General features: G+C 59.5%; 1 protein-coding gene across 3 annotated transcripts in view; it reads right to left on the bottom strand.

The window, feature by feature from the left end:
• The window catches only part of PALM (paralemmin), a 41,428-nt gene that overhangs the window by 16,465 nt on the left and 12,282 nt on the right, over positions 1-12,681 (bottom strand). For all 3 annotated transcript variants that reach the window (XM_030937056.1, XM_030937057.1, XM_010374934.2), the window contains exons 2-5: positions 6,383-6,434; positions 5,515-5,595; positions 4,746-4,876; positions 872-1,022 (exon numbers count right to left, since the gene is read on the bottom strand). In XM_030937056.1, the coding sequence (XP_030792916.1) occupies positions 872-1,022; positions 4,746-4,876; positions 5,515-5,595; positions 6,383-6,434 (415 nt within the window). The remainder of the gene's footprint in view (positions 1-871; positions 1,023-4,745; positions 4,877-5,514; positions 5,596-6,382; positions 6,435-12,681) is intronic.

Raw genomic sequence — 12,681 nt, 5'->3', positions numbered from 1 at the left:
AGGCTCAGCCACATGAAACAAAGCAGGGGTTCAATAGAAACCATGACAACCCCAGCCTGGGCAGCAGAGGGAGACCCGTTTCTACCAAAAAGACAGAAATTAGCCGGGCGTGGTGGCGTGCGCCTGTGGTCCCAGCTACTCGGGAGGCTGAGGCAGGAGGATTGCTGGAGCTGGGGAAGTTGAGGCTGCAGTGGGCTGTGACTGTGCCACTGCACTCTGGCCTGGGTAAGAGCAAGACCCTGTGTCGAAAACAAAAACAACAACAAAAAACAGGTCAAGTAAGGTGGCTCCTGCCTGTAATCCCAGCACTTTGGGAGGCTGAGGGGCGGGTCACCTGAGGTCAGGAGTCTGGGACCAGCCTGACCAACATGGGGAAACCTCGTCTCTACTAAAAATACAAAAAAATTAGCCAGGCGTGGTGGCGGGCGCCTGCAGTCCCAGCTACTCGGGAGGCTGAGGCAGGAGAATCGCTTGAACCTGGGAGGCGGAGGTTGCGAGACTGCACCACTGCACTCCCGCCTGGACAATGGAACAAGACTCCGTCTCAAAAACCAACAAAAACCAAAACCAAAAATCACTATGGCCAAACCCACCAGCATCTCCTGCGGTTCCCTGAGCCCTCCGATGCCCCCAATGGTGGCTGCTCCCCTTACTCCTCCGTCTTACAGATGGGGAAACCGAGGCCCAGCGAGGTGAAACCATGTGTCACGGCTCACATAGCTGGGAAGTGGCTCCGGTGAGCTTGAAATCGAATGCCTGGCTCTAGTCTGGGCCTGTCCCCTCAGCCGCGCTGACATGGAAGGGCTGGGGTCTCGCTCTGGGGCCAGCGGGAGTGGAGGCCTGGGGATCCGCCCCCCGGTCACCCCCTTACCTGCTGTGAATTCATCACCACCTCTGTCTTGCGCTCCTCCTTGGCTGGACTCGGGGCCGGGGCCCGGACCGGGCTCAGGGCCACCGCGTTCTCCTTGGCCGCGGCTGGGGCGGAGTCTCCATGCTCCAGCACCTCAATTTCCTTCTCCAACCTGGGGAGAGGGTGTGCGTGAGGGTGACTCCTGTATCCCCCGCAGGGCTCTGGGCACCTTTTGTACGACAGCTCCCAAATTTCTTTTTTTTGAGACAGATTCTCGCTCTTGTTGCCCAGGCTGGAATGCAATGGCTTGATCTTGGCTCACTGGAACCTCCACCTCCCGGGTTTAAGGGATGCTCCTGCCTCAGCTTCCCGAGTAGCTGGGATGACAGGCACGCACCACCACACCCGGCTAATCTTTTGTATTTTTAGTAGAGATGGCGTTTCTCCATGTTGGCCAGACTGGTCTTGAACTCCTGACCTCAGGTGATCCGCCTGCCTCAACCTCCCAAAATGCTGGGATTACAGGCGTAGCCACCGCGCCCGGCCCAGCTCTCTGGATTCAAGGCTCCCAGGCAGCCTCGAGAGGCAACCCCATGGTGTTCATGGTGGGGGAAACTGAGGCACGGAGTGCAAAAGCCTCAGAGCCAGCAGGTAGCAGAGGCGGGATTCAAACCAGGGCTGGCTCCCCGTGTCCCCTGACTCCCGGCCTGTGCTGTTTATGTCTCTATCTGTATCAAACGAACTCTCCTTTCCCGCTCAAATCTGTGTATTTTAACAGGAAACTTTATCTCACCGGGAAACTGGAAAAACCATGTCACTTTCCAAGTGTTAGAAGATAACGGGACAAACAGATCCAGGAAAACAAAACCGGGAGATGAAATCCCAGCCCCGGGCTTTGGCAAGGGCGGGCGGCACTCGTGGCAGCTCAGCCCCAGCCCCAGGACACGGCAGACTGAGGCTGAGTCCGTAGGTCTAACAAGGTGGGCTCAGGCTGGCAGGCTGGACACAGAGCCAGACCCACGTTCCCCTCCCCCCAACAAGAAGAGGGGTCCAGCCCACAGTCAGCCTGGAGGGCTTCCTGCAGGAGGTGTCTGGGCAGAGCCCGAGCTGGCAGAAGGTAGTGGAGACCCAGAGCAGCTCAGTTTCAGCACTTGAGAAGCGGGTTTCCCCGGGGAGGGGTGAAGCTGAGGCCTGTGAAAGCAAACTAGGCCTCAAGCCAGGTCTTCACCTTCCATCAAGGGGCCTGAGCCTGTGCCCACTAGGGCCGCGTGAAAAGAATCCCAGTGTGCCCAGCCCCCATGGACAGTAACTCCCACTGCCTTCGCCCAGGTGTCTGATCGTCCACCTCTCTGCAAACAGGGCCAGGCCCGTCTCAGCCCCACCTGTCTGAACATCCCGTTCAGCCCAGGGACACAGCTGGTGCTTAATGGTTGCTGGAATTAAGATGCACAGTGGGGCTGGCTGCGGTGGCTCACGCCTATAATCCCAGCACTTCGAGAGGCCAAGGCGGGCAGATCACCTAAGGTCGGGAGTTCGAGACCAGCCTGACCAACGTAGAGAAACCCTGTTTCTATTAAAAATGCAAAATTAGCCGGGGGTGGTGGCGGGCGCCTGTAGTCCCAGCTACTTGGGAGGCTGAGGAAGAAGAATCGTTTGAATCCAGGAGGCAGAGGTTGCAGTGAGCCGTGATCACACCACTGCACTCCAGCCTTGGTGACAGAGCAAGACTCCGTCTCAAAAAAAAAAAAAAAAAGAAGGCCGGGCGCGGTGGCTCAAGCTCAAGCCTGTAATCCCAGCACTTTGGGAGGCCAAGACGGGCGGATCACGAGGTCAGGAGATGGAGACCATCCTGGCTAACACTGTGAAACCCCGTCTCTACTAAAAAATACAAAAAACTAGCTGGGCGAGGTGGCGGGCGCCTGTAGTCCCAGCTACTCGGGAGGCTGAGGCAGGAGAATGGCGTGAACCCGGGAGGCGGAGCTTGCAGTGAGCTGAGATCCGGCCACTGCACTCCAGCCTGGGCGACAGAGTGAGACTCCGTCTCAAAAAAAAAAAAAAAGACACACCGTGGGATTTTTGCCTCCCTGGTCCACAGGTGAGGAAACTGAGGCCCAGGAAGTCGGTAACACTCAGCTCATTCCAAGGCCCCAAACCCACCAGAACTGCCCCACCCTGTCCATACCTTCCATTTTTCTTTTTCCTTTTTTTTTTTTAGATGGAGTCTCGTTCCATCTCCCAGGCTGCAGTGCAATGGTGAGATCTTGGCTCAAGGCAACCTCCGCCTCCCAGGTTCAAGCGATTCTCCTGCCTCAGCCTCCCGAGTAGCTGGGACTACAGGCGCCTGCCACCACGCCCGGCTAATTTTTGTATTTTTAGTAGAGACTGGGTTTTGCCATGTTGGCCAGGCTGGTCTCAAATTTCTGACCTCATGATCCACCCACCTCCGCCTCCCAGAGTGCTGGGGTTACAGGTGTGAGCCCCCACCCACGCCCAGCACGTCTATGCCTTCATTGATTTTTTATTTTTATTTGTATTTGTTTATTCATTTATTGAGACAGAGTCTTGCTCTGTCGCCCAGGCTGGAGTGCAGTAGTGCGATCTCGGCTCACTCAAGCTCTGCCTCCTGGATTCACGCCATTCTCCTCCCTCAGCTTCCCGAGTAGCTGGGACTACAGGCACCCGCCACCATGCCTCGCTAACTTTTTGTATTTTTAGTAGAGACGGGGTTTCACCGTGTTAGCCAGGATGGTCTCGATCTCCTGACCTCGTGATCTGCCTGCCTCGGCCTCCCAAAGTGCTGGGATTACACGCATGAGCCACCGTGCCCGGCCTATTTATTTTTATTGAGCCTGCTGTTGCCCAGGCTGGAGTGCAGTGGTGTGATCTCGGCTCGCTGCAACCTCTGCTTCCCAGGTTCAAGCCAGTCTCCTGCCTCAGCCTCCCGAGTACCTGGGATTACAGGTGCATGCCACCACGCCAAGCTAATTTTACATTTTTAGTAGAGACGGGGTTTCTCCAGGCTGGTCTCAAACGTCTGATCTCAAGTGATCCTACCGCCTCGGCTTCCCAAAGTGCTGGGATTACAGGTGTGAGCCACTGTGCCCGGCCTGTCCATGCCTTTGAACGTCCTGCCAGGGAGGGGCCCCCACGGGGGTCAGAACCCAGCATCCAGGCGGGGCCTGTGAGGTCCGAGTGACTCGGCCGGCCGGCCTCCCGCCTCTGGGCCCTTCCCTGGCCAGGGCAGACTCTGGAATCCTGGTTGTCATTTCCCTCCGCCCTGACCCTGCTGCCCCGAGCAGAGCCTGGGCCTCCCGCCCGCCGGAAACTCCAGGCCTTTGGTCCCAGCCCCCACAGGGATGGCCACTTTCCCCTTCCTGTCCCCATCCTGCCCCCGCCCGAGCTTCCTGCGGGCCCAGCTGCTCTGTGTCCCTGTTCGCACCGCGGGAGAGCTCATCCGCCAGCTGGGCTGGCGCCAGGAAGCCCCCGGGGAGGCCAATGCCCAATGCCGGCAACACCCAGCCCCAGGGACCCGTGAGCTCGATCTCATATCCCTCGCTGGCTCAAACGGAGGTGGCGGGAGGGGAAAGGGGCCACTCCCTGCCTGAGGCCACGCAGCCAGCCTCTGCCCCCAGCATGCTGCCCCAGGCCCAGGTGGATGCCCCGGCCTGCCCCGGCCTGCGTCCCCCTCAAAGCACGTTGAGTCCTGGCCTGCCCCGTTCACACATACCCCTCAAAGCACACGGACGACTCTTCCCACACCCTCCCGGGAGCCTGTGGTCCCCGAGGCCCCTTCAAGCCGGTCGCACCCACGCTGTGGCCCTCACCTGGACACCGAGTCCTCCAGCAGCCCCTGAGGCCCCGCCCAGCCTGGTCGCACGCACGCTGTGGCCCTCACCTGGACACCGAGTCCTCCAGCAACCGTGTCTTCTGCTCATCCTCCTGCATCTGCCTCCTCAGGTCCTCGTCCCCCTCCGAGGCCGAGGACGGCGTCCCCTCCAGCAGCCAGCGCTCCCGCAGTGCCTTGGACTGGGCAGCAGGGGTCCAGGTCAGAGTTGGGGGCAGGACCAGGGTCAGGGTTGGGGTCAGGATTAAGATCGAGGTCAGGGTCAGGGTCAGAATCAGGGTCGGGGTTGGGGTCAGGACCAAGGTTGGGGTCAGGGTTATGGTTGGGGTCAGGTCAGGGTCAGAGTCAGAACTGAGGTCAGGGTCCGGGTTGGAGGCAGGGTCAGGTGGGGGTCAAGGTTGGGGTCGGGGTTAGGGTCAGGTTTGGGGTTGGGTTTGGGGTCAGGGTCGGGGTCGGGGTCAGGGTGGAGGTCAGGGTCAGGGACGAGGTCAGGGTCAGGGACAGGTTTGGGGTCAGGGTCAGGGTCAGGTTTGGGGTCAGGGTCAGGGTTGGAGTCGGGGACAGGGTTGAGGTCGGGGTCAGGGTCAGGGTCAGGGTTGGTGTCAGGGTCAGGATTGAGGTCAGGGTCAGGGTTGGCGTCGGGGTCAGGATTGAGGTCACGGTTGGCGTCGGGGTCAGGATTGAAGTCAGGGTCAGGTTTGGGGACGGGGTCAGGTTTGGGGCCGGGGTCAGGGTTGGGCAGGGGTCCGGGGCTGGGTCACCTCCGCCTCACTGCCGCCCGCGCTCCCTAACCCTGGGTTCCGGCCCCGGCCACCCGGACCTTCAGGTGCTGCAGCTGCCTCCGCTCATCCTCCAGCTGCCGGCGCTTGTTCTCGATCTCCGCCTGCCGCTTCCGCTTCTCCTGTGGGGAGGGCCGGGTGGGGTCGGGGCTGGGCATGGGGGCCCCGGAGACCCCCCCACACCCACACAAGGCTCTGCCCAGCCTGACCCTGCTTCCTCCGTCCGTGGATCTGCGTGGCCCACTGGCTCCCAGGTGACAGCGGTTCGCACCACTGTACTCCAGCCCGGGGCCGCAGCGCGAGATCCTGTCTTGAAAACGAATGACTGGCCGGGCGCAGCGGCTCACGCCTATCATCCTAACACTTTGAGAGGCCGAGGCAGGAGAATCACCTGAGTTCAGGAGTTCGAGACCAGCCTGGCCAACACGGAAAAACATCATCTCTACTAAAAATACAAAAATTAGCCCAGCGTGGCGGCGCGTGCCTGTAATCCCAGCTACTTGAGAGGCTGAGGCAAGAGAATCACTTGAACCTGGGAAACAGGCCACATCCCAGGAGGGTCGGGTCATGGAGAGGGTCTTTAGACCCCAAAGGGGCCTTCTTGGGCTGGAGACCACCAAGACGGCACCAGAGCACATCTGTGCTCCCACCACCAAAGCTTATTTTCCTGCAGGACGAGGGCAAGGCTCCAGGGAAGGCCAGGCTCAGATTCCCCGCTGACCCATCAGGCAGAGGGAGGCCGGGGGTCCAGGAGCTACGGACTCAGGGGGTCTCCACTTTCCTTCTCTGCAGGTCAGCAGGACTCAAGTTTCCCAAGCAAATAACCCAGGACAGGCCCAGGGCCCGAGACCCCAGGTCCCCCCACCTCCCCACCCTGACCACACTGTCTGCGGGGTGGCGGAAACTCACTGCGATGGCCTGCAGCCGCTCCTGCTGGGACGTGGTCTCTGCCACCAGGACCCTGCGGGAGGGAGATAAGGTCAAGCTCTGGTTCACTGAGCCCTGCCGTCCGTCAGACGTGGCTCAAATCCCAGCTCTGCCTCTTCCCCTAGGGGTAACCAGGGCAAGTGATTTCATCTCTGAACCCCAGTTTCCCCTTCTGTAAAGTGGGACCCTCCCTGTCCCCTCAGCAGCCAGGACAGGAGGGGACGAGGCTCTGCCTAGCGACCAGGAAGTGTTTGGGGAGAAGGGGACATTGAGACAGGGCCACCAAGGATGCATAGGCGTTCACCAGGCATCAAAGGCCAGAGAAGGGTGTTTCAGGAAGAAGGAAGGGTATTACCTCCTGGCGTAGACCAGAAGATGGAGCGGGACAGTCCTCTCCGCACCCTCCTGCCCACCTAGACCTACTCCGCAGCCCCAGGAGGGCCAAACAGGATGAAAGATCCAACAGCCCCACCTCCTAAGCCTGGGCTTGCAAAAGCCCAGAGAGGGAGATAAGCCTCCTGAGGACACACAGCAAAGAAGCCAAGTCCGGATTCAACCCCAGACTCGCTGTCATCCAATTGTTGTTGTTTGTTTGTTTGTTTGAGACGGAGTCTCGCTCTGTCGCCCAGGCTGAAATGCAGAGGTGCGATCTCAGCTCACTGCAGCCTTCGCTTCCCAGGTTCAAGCGATTCTCCTGCGTCAGCCTCCCGGGTAGCTGGGATTACAGGCACCTGCCCCCATGCCCAGCTAATTTTTTTTTTTTTTTTTTTTTTTTTTGAGACGGAGTCTCACTCTGTCGCCCAGGCTGGGGCCCAGGCAGTGGCATGATCCCCGCTCACTGCAAACTCTGCCGCCTCCCGGGTTCCGGCCATTCTCCTGCCTCAGCCTCCCTAGAAGCTGGGACTACAGGCACCTGCCAACAGCCCGGCTAATTTTTTTGTATTTTTAGTAGAGACAGAGTTTCACCATGTTCGACAGGATGGTCTTGATCTCTTGACCTCATGATCTGCCCGCCTCGGCCTCCCAAAGTGCTGGGATTACAGGCGTGAGCCACCGCGCCCGGCCAGTTTTTGTTTTTTTAATAGAGAAGGGGTTTCGCCATGTTGGCGAGGCTGGTCTCGAACTCCTGACCTCAGGTGATCCACCTGCCTGGGCCTCCCAAAGTGTTGGGATTACAAGCATGAGCCACCCTGCCGGGCCCAATCATTGTCTTTTGAAAACAGCCCACCCAGTGCTGCTGTAGCCTCACCTCCCAGGGCTGGTATGCAGTAGGCACTTAACAAATATCAGGGGCAGCTGAGGCAGGCAGATCACTTGCGGTCAGGAGTTCAAGACCAGCCTGGCCAACATGGTGAAACCCCGTCTCTACCAAGAAATACAAAAATTAGCTGGGCATGGAGGCTGAGGCACAAGAATTGCTCCCAGCTACCCAAGAGGCTGAGGTGGGAGAACTGCTTGAACCTGGGAGGTTGAGGCTATGGTGAGCCGAGATCACACCTCTGCCCTCCAGCCTGGGTAACAGAGTTAGACCCTGTCACATATCAAAACAAAACCAGAACCACGGCTGCTCACGCCTGTAATTTTAGCACTTTGGGAGGCCAAGGTGGGAGGATTTCTCCAGCTCAGGAGTTTAAGACCAGCCTAGGCAATCTGGTAAGACCCCATCTCTACCAAAAATAAAATAAATAAATTATCCAGGTGTGGCAGTGTGCGCCTGTAGTCCCAGCTACTCGGGAGGCTAAGGCGGGAGGATCGTTTGAGCCTGGGAGGTCCAGGGGGCAGTGAACTGTGACCCCACCACTGTACTCCAGCCTGGGCAGCAGCATGAGACTGTCTCAAAAAATGAATGAATGAATTGCCGGGCGCGGTGGCTCACGCTTGTAATCCCAACACTTTGGGAGGCCGAGGCGGGCCGATCACCTGAGGTCAGGAGTTCTAGACCAGCCAGGCCAACATGGTGAAATCCCGTGTCTACTAAAAATACAAAAAGTAGCCGGGCATGGTGGCGGGCACCTGTAATCCCAGCTATTCGGAGGCTGAGACAGGAGAATCGTTTGAACCCGGGAGGCGGAGGTTGGAGTGAGCCGAGATCGCGCCACTGCACTCCAGCCTGGGTGACAGAGCGAGACTCCGCCTCAAACGAACAAACGAAATGAATGAATGAATGAATGAATGAATGAATGAATGAATGAATGAACACCAGTGCTGCTGGATACGCCTGAAGGGACAGAGCTTCCCGTCTCAAAGATACAGGGGCCTCTGCGGTGTGGGAAGGAGATCCAGGAGCCGAAGGCCTCGCCACCCCACCAGGCACCCACCACACGCTCACTCGCCCAGGAAGGAACCGAGGAATTCTGTGGTTCTCTGACCTCCCCACAGCAACCTCACCCTGCAGCTCCAAAAGCTGCAGCAGAATCCGCCTCCTCACCCCTCTGCAGGCCCGTGGTCCACACCCCGAGTTCAGGGTACCCTGCTCCCCTGCTTTCTCGCTTCCCCTCCCACCTGCCAGAAGAGGAGCTTTGCCACCCAACCCCTCCCCTCCCTGGTCTGTGGGCCCTCGGAAAGCTCCACGTAGTAGATGCTTAGTAAAATACAAGGAGCAGGCCGGGCGTGGTGGCTCACGCCTGTAATCCCAGCACTTTGGGAGGCCGAGGCAGGCGGATCACGAGGTCAGCAGATCGAGACCATCCTGGCTAACACGGGGAAACCCCGTCTCTACTAAAAATACAAAAAATTAGCCGGGCGAGGTGGCGGCGCCTGTAGTCCCAGCTACTCGGGAGGCTGAGGCAGGAGAATGGCGGGAAACCGGGAGGCGGAGCTTGCAGTGAGCTGAAATCCAGCCACTGCACTCCAGCCTGGGTGACAGAGCGAGACTCTGTCTCAAAAAAAAAAAAAAACAACAAAAAACAGCTACTTGAGGAGCTAAGGCAGGAGAATTGATTGAACCCAGGAGGCAGCTGCAGTGAGCAGAGTTCACGCCACTGCACTCCAGTCAGGGCAACAAAACAAGACTCCATCAAAAGCACGACAACAAAAACGCAAGGAGCACCGAAGCCCTAGACTGAGGCTGAGCTTAGCCTTGACTGCCAAGGACCCTCAGGCTTCCAGAGCTGTTGCAGTGAGGCAGGGAGAGGACGGCAGGGGTTGGCAGTGGGTGTCCCAAACTCAAGTAGGGGATTTCTGGAGAATCGGCCCCATGTCCCGAACAATGCCAGCGCTCTGGGCAGCATCCACAGGGGGCGGCCTGGGCTGACGGGCAGGGCCTGGCGGGAACCAGAGGTGTGGGGTGGGAGACAGGTTCCCCCAGTCCCCCATCTTCCCAGAGACTGAACTTACAGCCCGCCCTTTGTGCCTGCCGCCACCCACAGCCCTCTCAGCCTGGTGTCAGGGCCCAGAGCCAGCCCTGCTTCCAAAGAGCTCCCACGCCTCTCTGGGCCTCAGTTTCCCCATCTGCACAAACATGGAGGCACAGATACCTGCAGCTCCAAGGCCTCCTATGACGTCCCCCTTGTGCTGCCGTCCCCTCCCCTGCTTCAGCAGAGAAAATGAAACTGCACAATGCACTGGCGCCGCCCAGGAGGCTGCTCCGGGTCAAGACCTCCCTGGAGCCCGAGGCGCCCCGCCTGCCCACCCCACTCGGGTTCGGTTTCCTGGCCCTGCTGAGGCCTGTGAAGTTGTCCGGCTCCCATGCCCCAGAGGCGACCCCACCGGCTCCTCCCTTCCTGGCAGGTGACACCTACCCTTCCCAGTGCCTCCCAGGAGCCCAGGAGCACGAGTTGTGCCCTCTCTGGCTTCCCCTTCTCCCGCCTCAGGGAGGCTGGGTTCAGCTGCATCCACCGGGTGGGGTTCAGGAAAGGCTTGATCCAACTTTCTGGCTTGGGGGTCCTTCCTGAATGGCCAGATCAGCTGGAGTTCTGGGTCAGTCCCACATCAACGGGTGAAGCAGGCAGGGAACCATCTGAGGCCCGGGCCCTCGCTTCCTGCCCACCCCACATTCCGCACCCTAGCCCAGGCATCTAGTGTTCCCTCACAACTCCCTGCCCCTCACAGCTCCCTCTCCACCCGCCAGCCAGAGGCAGCTTCTCAAAAAGAGAATCAGACCCTAGGCCAGGTGTGGTGGCCCAAGCCTGTAATCCCAGCACTTCGGGAGGCCAAGGCCAGTGGATTGCTTGAGCCCAGGAGTTCAAGACCAGCCTGGACAACATAGCAAGATCCTGTCTCCACATAAATAAATAAACGCATGCCAGGTGTGGTGGTATGTCCCTGTGGTCCCAGCTACTTGGGAGGCTGAGGTGGGAGGGTCACTTGAGCCCAGGAGGTTGAGGCTGGGTCGAGCCGTGATTGTGCCACTGTCTCTGGCCTGGGTGACAGAGCAAGACCTTGTCTCAAAAATAAAAATTTAAGGCCGGGCGCGGTGGCTCACGCCTGTAATCCCAGCACTTTGGGAGGCTGAGGCGGGCGGATCACGAGGTCAGGAGATCAAGACTATCCTGGCGAACATGGTGAAACTCCATCTCTACTAAAAATACAAAAAATTAGCTAGGCGTGGTGGCGGGCGCCTGTAATCCCAGCTACTCGGGAGGCTGAGGCAGGAGAATGGCGGGAACTCGGGAGGCGGAGCTTGCCATGAGCCAGGATCGTGCCACTGAACTCCAGCCCGGGCGACAGAGCGAGAATCCATCTCAAAAAATAAATAAATAAAAAATAAATAAATAAATAAATATTTTTAAAAATGGGTCAGGCATGGTGGCTTACACCTGGAATCGAGCACTTTGGGAGGTCAAGGTGGGTAGATCACCTGAGGTTGGGAGTTCGAGATCAGCCTGACCAACATGGAGAAACTCCATCTCTACTAAAAATACAAAATTAGCTGGGTATGGTAGAGGGCACCTGTAATCCCAGCTACTCAGGAGGCCAAGGCAGGAGAATCGCTTGAACCCGGGAGGCAGAGGTTGTGGTGAGCCGAGATCACTCCATTGCACTCCAGCCTGGGCAACACAAGAGAAACTCCGTCTCAAAACACAAAACAAAAAAATTTTTTAAAAATTTTAAAAAGAAGGCCAGGTACGGTGGCTCATGCCTGTAATCCTAGCACTTCGGGAGGCCAAGGTGGGCGGGTCACTTGAGGTCAGGAGTTCAAGACCAGCCTGGCCAACATGGCAAAACTCTCCCTATTAAAAACACAAAAATTAGCCGGATGTGGTGGCGCGTGCTCGTAATCTCAGCTACTGGGGAGGCTGAGGCAGGAGAATTCCTTGAACCCAGGAGGCAGACGTTGCAGTCAGCCGAGACCGGGCCACTGCACTCCAACCTGTTCATCAGAGTGAAACCCTATCTTAAAATAATAATGATAATGAGACCCTGTCCCTCTCCCGCTCTAGACGCTCCTTGGCTCCCATCAGCCCTTGAAGGAACCCCCCGGTGGGCCCCTTCACTTCCCCCTTCGTCGGTCTATTCCTGCAGGGTTCCTCTGGCTGTGCACAAGCTCTATCCCAGGGCCTCTCACACACGGTTCCCCCTGCCCGGCACCCTCTTCCCATGGCTGTAAGCCACGTCCAGGGAGGGCACAGGCACAGACTAGAACAACCGACCAGCCCCGGGCCACCCCACAGTCCTGGTTTCCAGCTGTAAGCGGGCTCGGGGCCAACCCGGAGAGAGCAGAGCTGGGGCGGGAGGTCTGCAAAACGGCGGGACCCCTGGGTCCCAGGATCAGGCCGGCCGCCGCCCGCCCAGGGCCCGTCCCCACCCGGCAGGCAGGTGGCCGCTCGGACCAGACCCTGGGACAGAGTGTGGCTGTGTGGCGGCCCCCAGGCTGGAGACAAGGCGGTAGTGTCTGTCCTCGGACAGCTTGTCCCTGCCGGGCGGGCCAGGGCGGGGAATGTCAGGCGCGCGGGAAGCTGCCTCAGGGCGCAGGCCCCTCCCCAGGAGGGACAGGATGCGCCCCCCTCGCCCTCCCCAGTCACAGGCGCCCCCTCGCCCTCCCCAGTCACGGGCGCCCCCTCGCCCTCCCCAGTCACAGGCGCCCCCTCGCCCTCCCCAGTCACAGCGCCCCCTCGCCCTCCCCAGGCCGGGCGCCCCCCTCGCCCCTCCCCAGTCACGGGCGCCCCCCGCCCCTCCCCTCACGGGCCCCCCTCGCCCCTCCCCAGTCACGGGCGCCCCCCTCGCCCCTCCCCAGTCACGGGCGCCCCCCTCGCCCTCCCCAGTCACGGGCGCCCCCCTCGCCCCTCCCCAGTCACGGGCGCCCCCCTCGCCCTCCCCAGTCATCGGGCCCCCCTCGCCCC

Source organism: Rhinopithecus roxellana, chromosome 8 (genome assembly GCF_007565055.1).
Source record: "Rhinopithecus roxellana isolate Shanxi Qingling chromosome 8, ASM756505v1, whole genome shotgun sequence".
NCBI classification, from domain to species: domain Eukaryota; kingdom Metazoa; phylum Chordata; class Mammalia; order Primates; family Cercopithecidae; genus Rhinopithecus; species Rhinopithecus roxellana.
This window is presented reverse-complemented; position numbering and strand designations above follow the sequence as displayed.